The 22,518-nt window shown below is 38.3% G+C and overlaps 1 protein-coding gene across 1 annotated transcript; it reads right to left on the bottom strand.

Annotated features, from left to right (window-relative positions):
- Positions 1–3,070: 3,070 nt before the first annotated feature.
- On the bottom strand, positions 3,071–18,030 carry mbip (MAP3K12 binding inhibitory protein 1). Its single transcript, XM_032547995.1, has 9 exons — positions 17,896–18,030; positions 16,414–16,536; positions 15,543–15,743; positions 14,868–14,964; positions 14,397–14,462; positions 12,655–12,807; positions 12,322–12,419; positions 9,487–9,525; positions 3,071–9,399 (listed from the first exon to the last, which is right to left on the bottom strand). The coding sequence occupies exons 1-9, from the start codon at positions 18,013–18,015 to the stop codon at positions 9,292–9,294; spliced, it is 1,005 nt and encodes a 334-aa protein (XP_032403886.1). The 5' UTR covers positions 18,016–18,030; the 3' UTR covers positions 3,071–9,291.
- Between the last annotated feature and the right edge of the window lie 4,488 nt (positions 18,031–22,518).

The following is a 22,518-nucleotide window of genomic DNA, read 5'->3' as shown; positions in this document are numbered from 1 at the left end:
TACATCTGTAGCAATCCAAGTTCTGTGTAAGCCTGTGCTTTACAACCTTAATGATACTTCAGCAAAGTGTGGTGGCAGAGAGAGGGCGGGAACCAGGAGGCTTTCCCTCAGAAAGAGCTGAGAGCATCTTATCAGGGGAAAAAAGGGGCTAAGAGTGTGGCTGCTGTAGTGCCTGATTCCATATTCTTGGGTCATAGATTTTCAAGAACTACTCCTCTGTTTCTCTTACTATAGCGCCTCAGGTGAGACATGCCGCTTCGACACCTGCGACTGACGACACAGTGCTGCACACAATTATGTCTACCTACTGAACTCCTATATCTTCGCCCACTGCAACAATAAACTTCAGTGGGTTTTGGTGGGATTTTATACAAGAGACGAACACGAAGCAACACGCAAGTGTGACACGGAAGGACCATAAACATGTTTTACAGATGTCCGTTTTTACAAATACAAACCTGTAAAGAGTGGCTTGCTTCTGTGTTGACCCCCATTTATTCTAATACCCCTAGAAGACATTTTGGAATTAGTGAACAAGCAAAATCATAAAGATCAAGAAGCATGCGAGACAGGTCAGGTTGTGGTTTAGGGATAAAAACAACATTCAAGGTTTTGAACATCTCTCAGAGCACATCCCTCATTTGCCAATGAAAAAACTATGGCACCGCTACAAACCTACCAACACAAGGCCATTAACTGTTGATAAGAGAAGCAGCCAAGAGATGGTCACTCTGGAGGAGCTGCAGAGATTCACAGCAGAGGTGGAATAATCTCTTAGTCATGCAATCCATAAATCACCATGGAAGAGTGGTAAGAATAATCCTGATTCAAAGTTTGCCACACTTCATGAAGAAAACACAGCAATAACGTAGAAGAATGACCCTGATCAGATGAGACTAAATTGGAGTTATTTGACATAGATGCAAAATGTTTCACAAAACTATCATGATAAGGAGCACCGTGGCAGCATAGCAATGTTTAGATACCTTTGTTCAGCAGAAACAGGGAAATTGTAGGAAGACGGATTTAGGTAAATGGAGATATCCTAGAAGAAAACATGAATATCTCTACCTACTAGCCAGACATCAACTGTAAATGTAAAAAGATACAATATTTTGTTAATTTGTTAGATTTTAAAAAGAAATGAGACAGGACGGCCAAGTTCATATCCAGAGCTGAATCCAATTGCTGTTCACATATGCCTTTCATCCAGTTTAGCTGAGCTTCAGATAATTTGCAAAGCCAAACAGAGACACATGTTCAGTGTCTAAATGTAGAGAAACAGTCCAAAACGTTGCACCTGTAATGGCACCAAAAACTGTTCCTTCATAGTGCCTTAGAAAGGCCAAATAAAAGCCACACTTTTTAGATATTTATTTGCAAACACTTCACCATGATGCATGACCTTGTGCTGGTCTATAAGATAAAATCGTAATAAAGTACAATAACGTTTATAGTTGTAGCGCGACAGCATGTTAAACCGTCAAGCGGTGTGACACGGCTCAACCTCTTTCTGTTGCTATAATGCATCAGGTGGGGAACACAGTTCTGTACTCAAATGAACATATGTGCAGGTTGAGTCTTCAGAAAAAATCTTTTCACTACACACCATGATAAGTCTTAAAATGATCAAAGGCTCCTCTTTTCTACATTTTTCTGCTGTTTTTTTTATGCATTTAGGAGAAGTAACTCTTCACATATTTCAAGAACTTGCAATGACACAGCACAGGTTCGACGCTCCGCTATGCACAGGTGCTTGAAGGACAATATCGAAGTAGTAGTCTATTATTGTACAGTGTGAATGAATGAAGAGTGATTGAGTGCAGTACTCCACGCCACCTATATAAAGCCCAAGTATTGCAATGTGAGGGCCAGAGAGGGAGAGGGTGAGAGAGCTCTAGAGGCCTAAATGAGGTGAAGGGAAGTGGAAGTGTCCAGTAGGGGGTCTGCTGCTGTGGGAGGAGAGGGAGAGGAGGGGGAGCTGGGGAGGAAGGAGGGGGAGCTGGGGAGGAAGGAGGGGGAGCTCGCTCGACGCAGTGCCTGGGCCAATGCATGAGGGTTTAGGGCTAAGTGTCTCATCAGCATCCAGCTCAGGTGCTGCCAGGGCCCACGCACTAACTATGCCCTGACTTGATTGTAATTGCCTGAATTCAACTCCCGCTGCTCCCTCCTGGCAATATCACAGGAACATTTAACTCCAGAGTGCCTGGAGACCATGCAGCAGGGCCACAGCGCACAGCTGACTGCCTCTTGTCGCAAGCCTGTGGGCTGCAGGGGGATTCTCTCTTGTGTTGTCTGCGTTTTGTGGGATGCTCACAGGTGCACGCGTCCCCTCCCGCTCGCCTGGATGTTTGCGAATAAGCAACAACTGGGCTGGGTATACTTTGACATGAGCATTATAAAGATATTTGCTGCTTTTAAAGTTGCCTTTCAGAGGAGAAAGCAATCTTCATGTTTCCCCGATGCCTCGACCAAACTCTAGATTTTATGCTTGCCACAATAGAAATATTTGGGTTTTCAGAGCTTCATAAACAAATCATTTAACCCTGAAATCTTCACACAATCAGACAGAAGAAGAAGAAGAAGAAAAAAAAAAACCTGTCTTGTTTCCCGTCAGACTGTATTTATGAGAATCAGTTCAAAACAGAACTACATGCTTGATTATGTCATACATTCATCATGGTATTTTTTTTATTATACTTTCAGGGTCTTGTAAAAGTAACTGTAAACTGTTTTTTAGACAAACTTTGATATATTTTAACTGGATTTTATATGCTGACATTATTCCCAACATAATACGGCAGAAAAGAACTTTCCATTTTTGCAAAGGAAATAAAAATCTAAAAAATGTGGCACCTATTTGTGGGAGAACATTCATCAGAGAAGCAGCCAAGAGGCCGATGGTAACTCAGGAGGAGCTGCAGACATTTGTGGCTCAGGTGGGCGTCTCTTGACAGAAGAATTCAGTAAAAGAATGAAAAAAAATATAAACATAAGAGCTTCTCTTGCAGTGTGTCACAGCCCATAGGGGAGACACAGCAAACATGACAGAGGAAATACTGGTCAGATATAAGTGGTGGAAGCCAGAGCTGTATGTTTTTAATCAATGCAGATTAATTTATCACAATTCAATTAAGAATCAGTGGCGATTAAAAGTCAATGTTCAGCAAACTCAGAGTCATATCACAGAAAAAACTTGCTGCTATAATTGGAGCAAAAGCTATGTTAACCAATATGGACGCAAAAGTGGCTGAATACTATTGCACGCCGCACTTTTCAGCTCTTTATTTGTAAAAAAACAAAAGCAAAAAAACATAATATTTCCACTTCACTCTTAGGCACTGCTTTCTGTTGGTCTATCACATATGGTAAAATCCACACAAAACATACTCAAGTCTGTAGTTGTAATGTAATAAAGTGATAAAAAAGTGCAAGGCATATTAATTATTTTGTATACTGAACACTAAAGACAAATTTTGATGTTTTCGAAAAAAAAAAACTCACAAAATTCCTGAAAATGGTTCAGAATCCCTCCCTGTAGTTGATTTAATCTGTCCACAGCCGAGCCGAACGGTTTGTAACATTTGCGCCTAACAAGGACATGAATGAAGTACTTCCCTCACAGCCCTTACTCATGCGCAACATACAAAATTATGAGCAGAAATAGGTTTTCCAGTGCTATCACGTAATCTGTGCTTCCCAATTGGCGAGGTTTAGAAACTGCAGCAGGGTTAACTTAAAAAAGTTAGCCTGTGGTGCTCCTCATCCTGCGATAATAGGCCTGTCAGTAATGAAGAACGGGCTTGTTGCCAACAGGTGGTCTCTTTATAAGACCGGAGCCAGAGCACTCAGGATGGGGAGGGAAAAAAAAAAACTGCCATGGCAAAATGTGTCAGAATCTAATGTTCTGCAGAGTGAAAAGCCTGTTTTCCATCTTTTGTTCCCAGCCAGAGATTCAGCCTTGTTCCTCATTGTTCGAGCGACAAACGAGCAACAGTCTTTTTTGACACGGAGCCACAGATGAATAAAGACTGGAGCTGACTAGTCACAGGAAAGAGCTTTCTTTTTGGAGGGCTTGGAGCCCATTAAGAGTTTGCGAGATATGAATGGATATGAATCCTCTCCTTCGACCCCACAAAAAAATAAAATAAAATAAAAAAATACAACTGGACGCACAGAAGACAAGGAACACCTCTGTGTCTTTTTTACCGAGCTTCCCAAGTACATTTCAAGACACGGAGCAGAAGAGGGGACTGATTGACAGGCAGGAATTACAGAGTCAATAGGAAGTGAGTGGTTCATTGTGATTTTAAAAGGATACGCTATGCCCATCCAACCCTGGAGCACTAACCACTGAAACTAATGTCGACATATTAACTTTAAGAAATCAGCAACATCGGGAGGAAAACTTATCACATTGCTGTGTATATTACATTTTAATGAAATCTAACTAAAAAAAAAGTATCCTGCAAGGTGTATCTTCACACTAGGACCAGATAATCATAAGATATTTAGCAATCCATGTCCTTGTAGGCTCTTCTCGGCACGTTTGGCTCAGTAGGCAGATGATGGGTGGATCCCAACAAAAGCAGCACACCAAATACAAGCTTTTGTCCCGCTCCATAATCCATTTGTTACACTCAGACCAATTTGTCCTCATTAACCCTCATAAGGGGGCTGTGTCTGAGACAAAAGCTTCCAGGGAACAATGAGAATACCCAACCCTCTCCCCACATTCATATCGACAGAGCTCAAGTGCCCTCCCACCTCCCCTTCTCTGCACATTGTGGCCCCCTCATTGCGCCAAGGGTTCCAGTTGTATGAGCAAGAGACGGACAGAGCCGTCAACAAGCGGGGTACACCTGAAAGACGGGGTGAAAAGAAACTTCCTCATTTCCGCTTCAAGAATGAAATATCTTCCCCCTCAAAGTTCCCCCCACTCTCTTCCCAAAAAAATCACAATGCAAGATCCTCTGGCTTATTCAGGTCACTCCATCAATCAAGTCTGAAATAAATTGTGACATGATGTAAAAAGAGCGAAAACAAAGAGGAGGAAGGGGAGTTACAGTAATTTCTGAAGACGCGAGAAGGGTGGACTTCTCTGTACATGTCAGTTTGTCACACCTTCAGCATCGTTCAGTCACTAGAAAGACTTTCACAAGTTTTAGCAAAACACAAACTTCCCAGGAGTTGCTTTAATCAAAGATATTGACCAGAGCCAGGCTTATAAACTGATATATTCCAAATGTCTTTATTTTGCAGTTAATCACTTGCATTTTTTTTAAAGAAGCTCAGAGTATGAGGTTTTTCTTTCTTTTCTGAGAAACTTGCCTCCCACAAACATGACCCAAAAATACAACGAAAAGTACTTTTTTCCCCCAAATTTGGTCAAAAGACTATGAAAGGTAGGCTTGGTTAGCAATTTGTTAGCACTGAGACATCAATATATGTCCTATGCAGATGTCTTTTTCACCACTGGTTTATCAACAACAATCTTATGCTGTTTAGACAGAAAACAACTGCCTTTGCTATGTCTATTCATTGAAAATCACTCTGGGTTGCAGAGAGTTAATGTACTTGAGATAATGTACTTTTTATACTTTCATGAACTTGTTACTTTTTCCAATGTGCACTTTCATACGTTATAAAGAGAAATTCTTCCAGTTCAAAAAGGAGTGATTAACACAAAAACCAAAGGATAAAAGTGAAATGCGATCAGAACAGTCATGAAAAGATCCAGTTCAGACACAAGGGATATTTTACTTGGTGCATTTACTGCACCACTGAACCACTTGGTATCTACAAAACTGTATGAAGATCAAACCTTTAAGCTCATTCCTAATATACTTAAAAGATCAAACAATTGCAATAAACGTCTCTAACCTGCTAAATGGCTGCTCTGTTGATTGGAATAAAGTGCATGCAGATCTTGTTACAGTTTTTAAGACCACAAACATTTTTTGCATTTACAGCAATTATATTATGTCACAATAAAAAAAAATAATAACAAAATTACAAAATTTCAGTGTATGTTTTGGGAATAGCTCTCAGGCGATTCAAACTTCAAATATGCAAAAAAATGTTTCATTACTTGCTATGCTATCAAGCTGCTGAAAAACTACGCCTCTGATTATTCTGTTCAAGCAAATGACTATTTGCCCACTAGGGGGCCCACGGCTAGAGTTGAACCTTCATCCCTAGATTGCTGCGACTAAGATATGGAAAACAAATCAAATGAGACAGTGACATCACAGCAAAGGTAGTTCAACTCATCCGGATGCAGTTGAACACAAAATATTCCACATCCTTCATCCCAGTATGCATGCACTATACAAAAAGTGCTGTATCATAACCAACACCTGAACATGACGGGATGAGATTTGAGGTTTTGGTCAATGTGTTTCATTTGTAACATACAGTATGTTTTTTTGGTAAGCCATTATAAACGACAAGAGAACAGAAGCAGCATGGCAGCAGATCAAGGGAGAAGAAAACAATCTCCAAAGCTCACAACTTTAGAAAAGAGTGGTTTCTTGGGGTCACGTAGCCAAACAACTACCTTTTTCAGGCTTTTGTGCACAGTGTTTAGAATAATTGTAGTGGGTGTTACGTATGCACCATTAGCACTTCCACACAAACCCCTTATTGAAGCAGTACAATGGATCATGTTGAACTTCCTTTGAATGTCTTCAATTTCTTAGGATTCACAAATGGCTCTTTAGCAAAGTAAATATCTTAGTTGGTAATGCAAAAATAAAATAATACAACAAAGCTCCATCCTTTTGCCGTTACATCATTCGCTGTTTTTTCTTTTAGGTATTGTAATTTTAAATGTAAAACTAATGTCTAATTTGAAAATTGAAAGTGAGCTTTAATGAGGGTTACGAAGTTTTAAAAGACAGACATGTCTCCAACGCAAGAAATAAATATGAAACTGTCAAATCAAAGACAAGTTTTCCCAAAACGCAGCAGCTCTTCAGGTTTTCTCATAAAGGGGAAACGCATAATTATTCCTTCAGCGAAAAATCCGTGCGCACAAGCCTTTTATGTACATGTCACAGTGTCAAACGCAGCGGCGTCCCATTTAATGCTGGTTTGTTGGGTCTCCAGTATGTTTTCCAAACAGAGTTGCAGTAATCAGGTCATTTGTTATAATGACAACCATTAGGGGTGATCATCGTCACACAGCGGTCGGGAAGATAAATCAGGTGCTCTCTCACAGAGGTTCGTCTCGATTACACACACACACACACACTCACGCACACGCCCACACACCTTCCCATCATTGCCGAAGATTAAATTACCAAGCCTCTGATTTAAAAAAAACATTTTCAGAATTATTTAAGGGTGCATTATAATTTGGTTTGATACAGTTTCTATTTAAACCAACAAAATAACTTAATTTGAAGGGACGGACACTTAAATTCAAAACAAGACCTGAAGCTTTCAAAATAAATTACATTGAGGTTTTGCATCTATCATGATAATAATATTAATAATAATAATAATAATAATACACTTTACTTTTATTTCTAGATTGCTTAGCGGTAACCTGACTAAAATATGAAAGCAAACTGTTATCAAATTACATCGTTCACTCCTAAATTATGATTAAATTAGACATACCAATTATCTCACAAAGAAAAGCAAAAACATCTATTTAGAGAACAATTACAGAAAAAGAAAAATTAGGGAAATCCTTTGATGATGCATCAGAGCTCAATAACAAAATAAGTGAATATACTGATACAGACTGTGTCATGTGTTTGGAGGTCAAAGACGCCACAATGTTTGATAGAAAAGAAAACTTTCCAGCTACAGAGGAGGTGGATAATTCCACAAAAAATCAGTGCTACAGCTAGACCAAACCATTTCTCCAACATTTAATTGCAGGAACTCCACATGGTGCAGTAGTATTCCCGCCAATGGATCTCTCAGGGCCTTTTCTGATTGTTTGGTCAGAACCATTCACACTGGTGACTTTAGGAGGCAACTATCCTAAAGTTACGTCCCTGTCTTCTTGAAACTCTTCTCATTTCTTGAAACAGAGCTGAGAATAACACCACGTCCTCTGGTAGAACATACCAATGCAAAGGACAACCAGCTATCGCCTCATGATGACAGTAGTGACACTGATTCTAGGCAAATGTGAAACTTCACAAAATAAGAGAAGGGCAATATTCTAGTGGCCCCCTCCTATGAAATGATTGCTGCTTTTGGGTTTGATCAATTGTAGCCCTTCTAGTACAGCTTTAATTAATTTCATAGACACCAAAAGGAGGTGATACCTGATCAATACACCAGAAGTTTATCTGGCTTTATGTTAAACTCCAACTAAAAGTGCTCTTGTATTTTTTTTTTTAAGTGGTGCATTCTAGCATTTGACAGAATGCAGTAATTCATAATCATGAAAAATAAAACTTAAATGATAAAAAATCTTTCAAGTTGACAACTGTATTCATAGTATAGGTGTACCGATAGGTTTCTTAATTTTGGATGATCGGGCGACACATGAATGAAAAACCAATTTTATCCACTTCTGCAAAGGTCTGAAAATCAGTCGCTGTCCATTTATGTTCAGCACGTGCGGTTTAACAAGTCACGCAGTTTAGTGACTTTGTCGCTATATTTGGAGCAAGTTTAGAGACAAAAACAAAAAAAAAACAGCCAAATTAGAAGATCGATGATCAGCCAACAAAACTGAAAATCGGTGTATTCCTAATTCGTAGCTCATATCTTTGTTCTTCCTGAATAAGAAAAAAGAAATACAAAAATCCCCAACACAAGCCATCACCACCATATATGGTAGCACATAACTAAGTACATAAAGTATGTGGATCTAGTGTAGGGCCAGCAAAAACTTCACTTCAACACAAATGTCAGCAATTCTTCACCTGTAAAATGAGGGATTGCTGCAAAGTCAATGACTCTACCATCACCTGGGCCTCCTTAGAAAGATAACATTTTCCAATTATGTGCTTAACTTCTGTAGTTGTATTATTATTATAATTAAATAAAGCAGCATGTATTCAAATTAGCATCAAACTATTTGATTGTAATGTATTGCAAGTGAATCTAAATCTATACATTTGCATATTTGTGATTTGGATCTAATGGTGGGTAAAAGAATAGAGCAATAAACAGGTCGTAAGAATAAACAGGACAAACTGTATTCGGATCAGCGTGTGTTTAAAAGTTATTGCCGTGTCTGATGACTTGGCGAGCATTGACAAAAAGGCACACAATGCTTATGTTGAATTCTTGACTGGTTTTATTGTGCTTAGACGTGCATCAGAGTGGACAATCGGTCCCGTATCCCGGCCCAAACTCAGAAACCCTCTTGAGGAGCGCCGCTTTCACCGCGCTAATCTTCTCATCCAGCTCTGTGAGAGTGCAGGCCTGAAGGAGATGAGGCACAAATGAGAGGTTGAAATTTGCTCGGCAAGAGATGAAACGTTGCTGAGAAGAAAACAGAAAAGTGCTGACCTGAGCGGTGGACGTCTTAGGCCGCTTGTGGAGGTGACTCTGCAACGCAAGCAAGCATTGAAACTAGTTGATTTGTGCAATTTCTGAGCAGAATCAAAACTTACAAACTTTGAGTCACTTGTTGTTTATACAAAGAAAACTAGACACAGCATGTGATTTATGAGAAACCCTTTACTCCCATGGGATATTTTTTCCTTATTGGATATTTTGACAATAGAGGGAGTAAAATCGTGGGAGTATCATTCTGCAAACGTCTTTGGTTACAGTGGAAAAAGAGAGGTCCTACTGCTCCTAGCAATATGTTTTAAATTGGCATCTGCTTCGCTCCGTCTATAAAATCCTTTAGAATTGCTTATGGAGCCTTCTCTATGCCGAGTATTAGAATGTTGTTCCTAAAATCATGGGCCAACTGTGCGCCGCTTTTCACTAAACACCAAACTACAGCAGAGAAAAAAACAAGAGGAGGGAAGAGGGAGGAGACTCCGAATATAAAAGACCCCCATCTTCATTCGTTTATTCAAAGACACTCGACATCTCTTGCTCTGCTCACACAAACATGCAGCGAGTCAAAAGCAGATGGAGAGCGCCACTTGCACAGAAGCGGCATGCTGTGCTGAGAAATACTAGTATGAGGAGACATGCAGCATCTCAAGCACACTTAGACAACCAACACGCTGGACAGACTCCTTTAGCTTATCAATTCGAGTTTGATGGACTGTGCCGATCTCTCGCAGGTTTAATATGAAATCATTTGAGAATCTGGACTAAAAAGAGAGGAAAAGCTCATCTTTTTCTACCGTCAGCATCTTTAAAATTGCTTAGCCCTTTCTCTTTCCAAAAGATATTTTAGGCAAACTCTTCACCTCCCCCCCTTACTTGTGGCAAAACATGACTTAGGCCACTATCTTAGAAAGGTGACTATATGCTTTTACTTCTAGTATGTTAGATTATTTCGCTTTTCCTGGATTATCAAACCAAACATTTTCATGTAAAAGAAAATGTTGATGCTAGGCTATGAAATAAAACTAAAAGCTCTGAGCGTACGTCCATGTAAACAAAAAATTGGTTTTAAAATATCGATTTAACGCTTACTGAATAAATCCCAGGCGCACCTTCAGGCGGTTCAAGTAAAGATCTGCTTCTACTGAGAATCAACTCAAAATCAGATTTTTTTCTGTCACAGTCAAAGTGTTCTGGAACGAAACCTAAATTTCATGTTATTGTGTTTTTGCTAATTTAATGTATGTATTTTTCTCTCGATAACTATACACTTGTTTAATACTCCGCATTTGTTGTTTTGGATAATCTATAGTTGCTGTTTGCACTTTTCTAAAAATTGCCTCTTAAAACTGATTATGGTTAATGTATGAATAAATAAAGTTGACTGGACTTGCTCCGGCCTAAATGTTCAAGTAGCTGCAACCCAAGTAGATGCCTTTTGTTTCTAATCCGCCAGAGCACAACTTGAGTAGTGAAATGTGTTGAAGCAGTGAAGCATAAAAGATGAAACTCCATTAGCGTCTCACAGAAACTCCTCTCGGTAAGTAGATTTCTGGTTGTGCCAATTGTAAACCAGTACTCCACGTAGCAATTTGGCCATCACACACCTTTAAAAATGTTCTTTAAAAGCTTTTTTTCAACACACTCTCAATCTCAGTTCCTGCTTACTTTAGCATATGCTGTCACTTTCCATTCAAACACAAAAAGAAATGCAGGTGAGTCAGTTTCAAATCTAAATGTCCAGCACAGCGGTTAGCTGAATCTCTCCGCTTTTCTTTACCACAGCCAAGGTAAACAACGACATAAAGTAAAAGTTGGTGCAAGGAGTCATCACTTTAGGTTAGTGAGCGTGTCTCGGAGGTGAAATGACTATTTAAATCTGAGGAGGCGCATGACTGTCGCTTGACAATAGCAGAGACTGAAGTGGCCTAAATGGGCTCAAATAAATGAGGTGAAAATCGCAGCAATATACACATATATAGTGACACTATGATGATCTATTGCAAAGACCCTCAGCTCAGACACAAGATGTGACACTACAAGCTGTGCTAATTGCATGAAATGGTATAGACACCTGGGCTCCGAAAAGAGGACGGTTAAGTGTTGGGAAAGCTGAGTGGATGCTGGAAGGTAAATCTGAATGTGTTGCCTGCGATTTAAACGGTGCAGCTAAGTGGGCAAATAGGTCACCAGCAGAGTTCTCTGACATCTAAACCTCCGGAAAAAGTATTCATACCCTCTTAGAAACTTTTGTTGTCCACATTTTGTCACCTTGCAGCCACAAGTTTGAGTGGATTTTATGTAACTGACCAACACAGAGTAGAGCCAAATTCTGAAGCAGACGGAGAACGGTGTGTGTTAGACGTTTATATTCAGCCCTCCTGAGTCAATAGAAAGTCTGGACGGGATGGAGAGCATTCATGAGCAGCAATTGTCAAGATTCAAAGTCGGATTTGGGTCTGGACTTTGACTGGGCCATTCCATTTTAGATGTTTGCTTTCAACTCCCTACATGGCTTGTCTCAAGGTGAAAACAGAACTTTTTTTTTTGTTTTTCTTCAATGTAGGACATACTTGTGGAATCCATAAAAAATAGTTAATCATATAAACTCCCACAAAAGATGCATTGACGTTTGTGTGCAACAGATACAGATGGTTACTAAATGTTTATTTTCTCTGCAAACTTTAGAATAGATTTTTTTTTAAAACTAGATTCTATTCATTTACTAGCTCACGTCGCTCTACTCCAGCAATATAGCTTTATTGTATGTGTAATAATAGTACAAATTAATTGGAAAAGGCTCTCCTATATCTATGATACATCCCAAGGACTCACAGTGGACTGAAAGTACTCGGGAGAGAGTCCTTCTAACTCTAGGATGCGATCTTCCATCTTCTTCAGCCTCTGGTAAACATTCAAAGGGACTGGCCCCACTGGAAAAAAGAACAACAGTAAAACACATCAAAGATTTATATGCTTGGGGTTTCATAAGAGTAAATAAGAGCAAAATGAGCAAGAAATATATTTGAATGATCTGTTATCCATTTCTTTACTTTTAATGTGAGATACGTTTTTTTTTTCCATCTTACTTTTTTAAACTTGTATGTGTCTCCATCATTTTATATCAAAATCTGAAACATTATCAAAAGTTTCTTATGGTTTTCTCACCTGATGGGAGTTTGAGATGAGCCTCGATGTTTTGAAGCCGCTCCTCTATGGCTGCATTTCCACAGTCTCGGGTTGTTGGCCCCTTCTGAGGCTCCCCAGCATCTCCCCCGGTGCTACGAGTCTGGGGCCCGTAAGTGTTTACTACTCGTGTGACTGCCCAGCCATAGGAACATAAACAAAGGCTGTAACTCAGGAGTGAGGCGAACAACATCAATCCCGATTGTGGTCACACATAAGTGCGTGCAACACCGCAAACGACAGACTGAATGCAATATTTGGTAGATTGCCATAAATCAAAAAACATGCATGCCATGCATGTAGGCCTGTCACGATAGCAAATTTTGCTGAGCGATTAATTGTCTCAGAAATTATTGCGATAAACGATAATATTGTTTGAAGACCTTTTTACACTGATTTAATGGAAATGACATAATAATCCATGCGATTTCTTGCCAAAGATAGATACACTTTATTTTCAAAAGAACACTAAACACTGGAACTGATAAACAAAATAAACAAAACAACCAAAAACAAAAATAAAATGGATTCTCAGTCTCCATTAACAAAAAACGCACTTGAAAAAAAAAACTAAACAACATAAAGTAAAAGTGGAAATAAATACTGCATTCAACCAAAAGAGTGCAGATTATGAAGTCTGTATATTATGTTGCCCTTCAGTAATAATTAGATTTAAATAGAGAAGATGGGCACATCGACTACCTGATGCAATAGTTCACACTACATGATTTTTTGCTCCTATTTTTCCCTTTACAACAATCTTAAAACGTTGATCTTTCTAAGATTGTGTGGTGTGTTACGGTAGATCGTCCTCTGATCCAAATCAGGGTTTTTCCCAGACTGGGAGCTTTAACGCAGCCTGTTGAATGTGACAGGCAGCCAATCAGAAAGCGCGGATTCTCCTCAGCACTTTCTGAGGGGAAATTACGTCAGGGAATCCCAAACAGCTGAAACGGCGCAACCCGAAGTCCAGCGGACATTGGAGATGATATGTGGAAACAACATTAATGTTTATTCAACATGCAAAGAATATAGAAATGACAAGAGGAGGAGTTGGAGCGAAATTGCTACCGCAGTTGATAAACCCGGTAACTTTTCAGCTGTTCTTCGTTAACGTGACGTAAATAGGTTATAATGATTTTCATTCAGTCAGGACTTTACACTGACACTAGCCACATGCACTGCAGGTAGATTGTAGTAAAGCATTGATTAATGCCTAGTTTTAAAATTAGTTCACTGGACTTGTAGCCATTATTTTGTGCCCATTGTTGGACACACGGCAGGAACGAACCCGATCGAACAGTTATACCTAGGATTTCTGTCGGCTAATGTGTGGTCTGTCAGGTTTTGAAAATGGGCCGACAATCGGCCGACAGATCGTGTAGTGTGCGCTGGGCTTTACACTAAGGAAATGAGGAAGGGAGGAGTCAGTGGAGAGCACCGGAGTTGAGCCTTTTTTCATTCAGTGTCATTAACAGAAAGAGAAAAAGGCCGGAAGAGACGATAATGCCGATAATTAAAATGACGTCGATAGTTTTAATTTATCGTACGATTAATCAATTTATCGTTTATCGCGACAGGCCTACATGCATGCAACACTCTGCATGCAAGCGATATGTTTAGCCAGCTGGTTGGATTTAACTTTCACTTCTTCATTGTTATTAATGTAGAATCATGTATGTATTGATGTTCCGTGACGGCAGCAGATCGTCCGCTGTTCTTACCTTTTACGTGGCTTTTAAAACCCGGGTATGGCGTAAAGACTGCATCTGTCCTCGCACAGCTGTTTTCTACAACAAATAAAATTCCACAAAAATAGCATTTAGATTTTCTCATTTTAATTAAATGTCTTGTGTGGGAGAAGAAAAAAAAAAGCATCCATCACACACATGAACTACAGCTTCTCGTGATTTTGTGTTACTGGTGTCTCAGACGGGCTTTGAATTTCAAGCAGGTCCCCCCGTCTCATGTTTTTCTGCACAGAACGGGTTGCATTTTTAAGGCCGAGCGTGTTAGCTACTTCAGGCCCCCTCTTGGAGCAGTTCAGCCTGACCTCTCGCCTGTGGAAATCAGCTCTCTCCCAAACATTGGCAATCTGTGTGCAGGCTCCCTCTCCACCCAGCCCCCCGCCCTCCCCTGCCCCTTTTATCCCTCTCCTCCCTCCTCCACACCCCCAACCTCTCCTCCGTTCTCACCCTGATTGCAGTCGATCACGTTGCAAAACTCGCGCACATTGTTTTCATTGATCTCCATCTGCTTGCGTTCCATAAATGCAGATATTCTCCGCTCAATCTGGAAACACAACAAAGATAATAGGACACAATAGATTGATGAGGTACTGATCGGTTTGAAGAATGCAATGTTTCTTTTTTTTTTGTCCTAGTTAATGTCGTGCAACAGGGTGATGTGGTGATTTGTATTACATAGAATGAGAAATGCAGCGAAAGACATTAAATTCAGGCAGCAAAAAAGAAAAAAAAAGTTAGATTGCTTCAATCATTACATGCTGGAATATGAATATGGTTTGCTTGGCTACCAAAATAAATGCACAACAGAATGCCGCCTCTTGTCCTTCATCCACATGCAATCTCAGAGTAATGAGCATCCACTTCATAATCCATCAAGGACCTGGCCCTCTCTCAAAACCCTCTAGCAATGTGGTCTGTTCTACCCCAGCACAGCACTAAAGCGCCCCTCATTCTCTGTCGAAACCCGGTCTATCAGGTCCCCATCGAGCGCTCGCCGCACGTCATGCTCACATCCTCGGGAGCAATTACTTATGATTATTCATTTGGCTTGACAAGAGTGTGAAGGGCTCCAAAATGTCACCGCCAGAACAGCTGACGGATCCGGCGTCGACGCGGACCAACCTCTGACTTTCCGGCTCGGATCTGGACCATGACGTCATCAGTCTTGCTCTCCGCAGCCTCGGAACCGGGCCACTGGAGCTCTGACGACGCAGCTGTCTGCTCCTTGGGCGAGGGTGACGCGACAGATTTGTCCGACGTGCTTTCTTTCACAGAAGCAACATCCTCAGACTCCATGAGCGACCTCAGGCTTTCTGAAACAGCCTGCAAGTAACAGAGAGAGAACACACTATCCATTTAGAAATAAATAGGAGTTACAAATATTACCAGATATTTCTGTATTATAATACAGAGAAAAGCATCCCATGACACAGACTGCAATAGCTCTTCATTATTGCAAATAATCATATAATGGTTATCAATTCAAACACTACAAAAACCTACTGAGTATTTTTTTGTCTGGTTTTAGTGCCAGTATCTTGGTGCACTTGAAATAGGACAAAACTAACTTACAAATAACTTTCTTTAGCAGAAAATTGGAGCTTGTTATAAGTATATAATTCCTTAATAATAATTTAAAAAGTACTAGTTGTACTGGCAGATTAGTTCACTTATAACAAGATACGTCTCCATGTTATAAGTGAAATAACCTGCCTGTGAAACTAATGTTTTTGTTTATTAATATTAAACAATTATTGATTTAAAACTAGCTACTATATCTTGCTGAAAAGTTACTTGTAAGTTAGTTTTGTCTTATTTCAAGTGCACTAAACTATTTGCACTAAAAAATGGACAACAAAAAAAATACTTGGTAATATTTTGTGTGTTTGTAGTGAATCCATTTGTGTAAACCCTTTCAACCACCAGACAGTGAAATGATACAATTTATCCACCGACGCTATTACATAAACTAGCAAACACGCATCCATTTTACCTGTAATTTAGCAATATGCTCCTGCAAATAGCCGTGAAGAAGAGCTTCTGAAGGTGATGATAGATTCACAGCGCCATGGTTGACTTCTATTCTCAAAGCAGTATCTCCTAATTGGAGCTTCATCTGAAAACAAATGATAAAAAAATTTAACTTAACATAGGAATGCAGAATATTTAAATAGGTCTGAAGTTGAGATGATAACATGCCGATTGTAGGACTATACTGTACTGACTTTTCCTGGCTGACATCATTCTCATATTTTCACTTATTCCAATTCGGACCAGTTCGGTTTTATTTTTAAAGACCATAAAGCATAAATGATGAGCATTTAGTAGTTTTGATTAATCTAAATAAGGAAATAATTCAGGAGATCGTCCCCATTTCTCTTATTTAAGTTTTTATTAAATTCAGAACAGTATGTTGATGCTTTTACAACACAAAAATAGTGGAAGGTCTTCGTTTTAATGCAGGGAACAAATAAAATTTCTCTGGATTTTACCTGATTTTCAAGGTAAAAATCAGCCAGTTCCAAAGTTTGGCTAATTGGTGCAACTTAATTAAAATGAACCTATTTAACAAAGGACAAGAAAATTCAACATACAAAAATGTAAATTATTAGTAATAACAAAACATTTTGTACATTAATCAGTTACAGATAAATACTGGCTAAAGAAATGTAAATATCCTAGACACAGTTGGAGGGCCCTTTTCTTTCTACTTCACTAGACAGGAATACTGGTATCTCTGGCAACAGTATATTATTAGCTCAATAAAAGTTTTCTCCTATTTTTACTAAATGAATATTAAAGGTTTAAGAAATTTTTTTTAATGTAATGTAAAAATTTGCTTATTTGTGATATTAATTTCCTTTTATAAACAAGCTTGTTTGCAATGCAATGGTGAGTATTGAATTACACAGTAGAAACATTTTATATTTTTCACCTAATCCATAAAGGAAGTGCCTTTGTTCATTGTTATGGTTATTTAATTTAATCTGAAGCATAACTAAAATATGACTGGGTATTTAAAGTAAGAGAACATATATGAGACAACTTCTTCGTATTTACATCTGTTTTAATAATAATTAAAAAAAACCTGTAAATATTTCAAAATGAAAGTGACAAGATTTACGGGTTAGATGTTGCAGGATTTCAGTGCTAAGTAACGTTATTCTGTCCACTCAAAAACTAATATCAAGTATTTCTACTGCACATGAGACTAAATTTATTAATGGTCAGTCGAAGAAGAAGAAAGCAAAACTAAGTGACACAATTTAAGTAGCAACCACTGTTAGTGCATATCTAAGGAGTTACAAGTATTAAAATCTGTCAAACAGTCCAATAGCATCAAAACAATGAATGAACGGGGAGCTAGCCGAAGCTAGCGTCAGGCTGCTAAACGTATTAGCATAAGGCTAACTAACGACCCAGACTGAGAGGCCCAATTTTCAGAGTGAATTCAACTTAAACCTTGTTAACCAACCTGTTTTCCAAAGTCTGAAAGGAGCCTCAGCATCACATCCACGCAGTCCCTGTAACTGGACATTTCAGTAGGTTCTTTGGGAGGAGCGTCATTCCCACTTAGCTTTGTTGCTTCCGCCATTGCTGTTCAAGGACCTCAAACTACTACGCGCTGATTGGTTGGAAGACCATGAATCTGGTCACGTGACTGATGACTACGCACTGAATGGCCCCGGTGGTCAGAGCTCCACAGCTGGGAAGGCACGAACACTTCATGATAAAAGGATTTTTCGAAGTTGTAATTTTGGGGATAAATGGAAATAAACAGCATCATGCGTTGTATTTTATTTATGCCGAGATGAGTTGAAGTCAATGACGTAATAAATAAGGCATTCAAAATTTTCTTTGCAGAAACCCTGCGCAAACTGCACTGTAAAAATGGATGGTGACTTTTAAATTTAAGCAATAGGATATTCTCACTCTCCCCAGTGCAGAGTATGTGTAAATCCTGCAAGTTGTTGCTTATTTAAACTGCATGCAATCATAAGTCTCAATGATGTTTCTGCTAAACGTCCCTCATGTGAAAAGCAGGAGAATCTTTAGATTGAATAGAACACAGAATATTGTAGAATGATGCTAGTGATGACAATTTAGGCTCATTCTTTGTCTTCCTGTTAAAAAAAGATGCACAAATTCTGTTGCAAAAACATTTTTGTTTTGTCTTGACTTTATTATTTATGTCTATTTTAATAGTTATATTTTATTTGAGTTTGTACTTTCCTAAATGCTTTTATTTCCTACTTCTGATAGTGGTTGACATAAACAAAACATTTTTAAAAGGTTTCAGCACTCACAAGTGCTGTAACAGATTAACTACTGCACAGGCAAGCATTAGTAGGCAAGTATTAGTACTTAAACACATTAAATGTGGAGTTCCACAAGGTTCCGTGTTGAAACAGAATATTTTTAATTTGAATTTTTATTACATTTTTGCAGTAATTTATTTACTGATGGCATTTTGTTCAGAAAATTACATTTAAGTCCTCGTGCAAAACGAATAGTTTGAGAAGTAGTTGAACTCAAAATGTAATTATTTATCTAACAAATAGTTACATTATTTTTAATGAGGAAAAAGTGTAATATTTTTGAAAAATTAAAGAGGAATGATTTGATTAACATGTTAACAAATGGATCTTCTGTAATAAACACAAAGTGAAGCTGTGTGTGTTTCTCATTTTGAACCTAATTTGAAATTTCAAATAGAATACATAAAAAAAAACTATGCAAAGCAGACCTTTTTGCGAAGGAAATGTTCTGCATTCATCAGTGCTTTGCATTTTATTTGATATTTTTTTCACTTATTCTTCCACTTTTGAATTATCTTCTAAAGTTTGAGAAAACATCAATGTTTCTGACACTAAAACATTTTTATTTTGCAAAAAGGAAGAGCAATAAGTACATGTAGGTGCAAAACAGCATAACAAAAGTCTACTAATTAAGTGACGTGTATTAATGTTAAAAAAAGAGTAAATGTGTCAACTCTTAGCTATGGCAATAGTTTTGATTGAAATGATATATACATATAAATGAATGCATATGTATAAATTGCATAAAATTTGAAGTGTGTTTCAGTTTATGTAGTGAGATTATGGTAAAATCTGGATATCAATTTAAAAAAATGCCTCATCTGCTGTTTCATTTAAAAGAAATCGTATAACTCCGTTATTAAACCCTTGGAATATCACTATTTGAGAAAGATGGTGTTGTACGTGGTTTATTTTTTTGTAAAATATATTTAAAGATCGATAGATCCATGTATTTATTCTGCTGCCACAGGAAAGGATTTAAGATGTTGTCCTCTTGGTGCTCCCTTCTCACTCAAAGAATTTCATATACTGTTTTAATTTTCCTGAAAAAACTGCTGTTTATGTCCTTCACTTACAATTACATCCGCAGTACTTGGCTATTTGTCTGCGGGGAATTCTTGTAGCCGCATTTGACTATATTCTCCATCACATACTTTTCAAACAGGCTAAAGAATGAGCACTTAATTATAAGAACATTGTGCCTCTGACATCGGTGGACTGAGCAGCAGGGCAGTGGGATGGGAACCTGGCCACAATGGTGTATTTCTCTGAGTTGAGTGACTGTGGGAAAATCTCCCTCTTCTATTCAGACATTTTTCCCTTCTTTTCAATTAATGGGGAGAGAGAGAGACTGATGAAGGAAACAACAGAAAAAGAACAATTACAGGCAAAGAGACGGCACAGCACATGCACTCAAAACTCAATAATGCTCTTTTAGAAGGGTTAATCATTTCAGGAAGGGGTCTGACGATAAGCCCTTTTTTCGGTTAATTCATTTGCAGGGTGATATTTTTTCACCCCAAAACAGGAAAGGAACTGTAACACTTGACATGGTTTGACATGCTGAGCAGTTGCTAAATGTTCCCACACAGCAAGGAGCTCTGAAATTAAGAAAAAAAAAAAGAAAAAAAAGAAAATGTTTAATTTGCCTAGCTGCAGAATCAAGAGCTGAATTTTCTTTTTCCTAGACGTGGTACTTAAGGTGTGTCTGCAGCCTAAAGAATAAATTGATACGTTTTAAGTTATTTTTAACATTTCAAATCTAATTGTAGACATTTTGCAGGCGTGGGCTTTCACCCCATGATCTTATCTAGTTATAAATAGAACGAATAATAATATTTATGTCATTATGTTCCACTTGAAATACCAGTACTTTTTAGTCACAAGTAGTACTCCTCTTTGAAAATAATTTCTACATTACAGATGTTTCAACATATAGCTGATATAGTACTGTAAGTACATAATTAGTATGGGTTTAAGATGAATTTAATAACTTTGAATCAAACGTGAACCTTCTTTCACTTCTAAAATACAGATTTCTGCCTGCAATACTTAACGTGCGGTTTTCTTTCTTGTAGTTAAAAACACTGTGACATCCAAAGCACCTGCCACAGCAACGACATTTAAAATAATATAATCTCTATACTCGGCATGGCCCAATCTTTGACAAAGAAATGCACAGAAAGAATGTGCCAGAGCAAAAATTAGGCTCTTAAATTTGATTTTGAGTGAACTTGCAGAACAATGTGAATCTCGTATCAGCAGGTTGCTCAACGGATTCGCTGTTTTGTTGAAAAGGGAAGTGTTACAGAAAAATCCTAATTTCTCAAACAGCTGAACAAAAGGCTAAATGTTACTGTTTTGTATGAGCTGTATAATAAGCAATACAATAAATTTGGTTTTGTTCTCCTGAACTCTAATGTGGCACTGAAATGAAAGCACTGAGATTCTTTTCAAATGGGTAATATGGCTCAATGCCCAGGGCAGCACAAAAAAAGGGGGCAGCACAAGCGCTCAACAATTTAAAAATTATTCGTCTGTCTGTTATGCACCAAACTATTTTTGGTGCCGCTGATTTTGTTTTGCCGAAAAGGAGTGACCCAGAGTGTTGGGCACAGTGTAAGAAGAAATAGGGCTAAACATAGCTCAAGTATTTCATGTGGCTATTGGACCTCTTGAAACATATACAGTACAGACCAAAAGTTTGGACACAACTGTGTGTCCAAACTTTTGGTCTGTACTGTACATTTATACATTTTCATCAATATCTGTATTACGTTTAGGTTAGTTAATCCTCTGCCTGTCACTGAGAGCTCTACATTTTTGTAAATTGATTCATTTTCGTAGAAGGTGAAAATGTTTCTCAACTGTCCAGACAGAGGAGGGGGAAAAAAAAGAAAATCTAACCAAAAATGAAGTAATTTCTTGCCAGGATACTAGCGCAGTTTTTTTTCACCCTCTGGTTCCTGAGAAACAATTTATCCAAATAGACTGTAAATCTCCCCTCACTGAATTTAAAAAAAAAAAAGCACCATTGGTGCCACCCTTTGAATCCAAGAGTTAATCCTGGAGTGTCCATTTAGTGAGTTCACAAAAATGTTGAATACGTCTACCAGGTTATATAATTTTTTTTTTAAATACAAAAATAGGATACTAAATTAGATAAGAGTATCAGACAAATAAGATAAAATAAGATATTTTGCTAAGACATGAAGGACCAAACACTCATCCTTGAGGAACACACTTGGGATTTCATTCCACCACAGATTTTGAACAAGTTTTGTACCGGCGAGGGGCTTACATCTAACTTCATTTACTGCTGAATGGGCATCCAGGGGGAAAACACCCCTCCCTGTTTTAATACAGGCCGTCATTTACGTTCTCTGACATCCAACGTTCTGATTAGTGAAATGATTTGACTAAATAAAGACCTAAGGCGTCATTTAGAAAACTAAGCAAATGCTCCCTTTCAGTTATCTCAACAATCTTTTTATTTTTTTTAAAAAACACAAAATTTGGTTTGTTGTCTGAAAAACAGATGCAGTAACGATCGTTTGTTTTTATCTGATGAGATGAATACTCAGTGTTTTCCTGGAAAAAAAACAACAACAAAAAAAAAACCCAACAATGCTTCAGCCACCTGCAGCAAAGTGAAAAGGTCTGCTAAGAGCATGAAGCCCAGGAAAGGACAGGAGGATGGAGGATGAGCAGCGTATAGGGAGACAAGCGGATTACAGCAGGAAGCTTTTGTCTTGTTTTGCTTAGAGGAGGATGAATCT

The sequence above is a fragment of the Xiphophorus hellerii genome, chromosome 19 (assembly GCF_003331165.1).
Source record: "Xiphophorus hellerii strain 12219 chromosome 19, Xiphophorus_hellerii-4.1, whole genome shotgun sequence".
In the NCBI taxonomy this organism is placed as follows: domain Eukaryota; kingdom Metazoa; phylum Chordata; class Actinopteri; order Cyprinodontiformes; family Poeciliidae; genus Xiphophorus; species Xiphophorus hellerii.
The sequence above is the reverse complement of the archived record's forward strand: the minus strand, read 5'-3'. Positions and strand labels throughout refer to the sequence as shown.

Coding starts and splice junctions, on each gene's coding strand:
- mbip (XM_032547995.1), bottom strand. CDS start 18,015: ATGGCGGAAGCAACAAAGCTAAGTGGGAATGACGCTCCTCCCAAAGAA. Junction 14,965..15,542: donor TCCGAGCCGGAAAGTCAGAG/GTTGGTCCGCGT, acceptor TTGTGTTTCCAG/ATTGAGCGGAGAATATCTGC. Junction 9,400..9,486: donor CTAAGACGTCCACCGCTCAG/GTCAGCACTTTT, acceptor CATCTCCTTCAG/GCCTGCACTCTCACAGAGCT.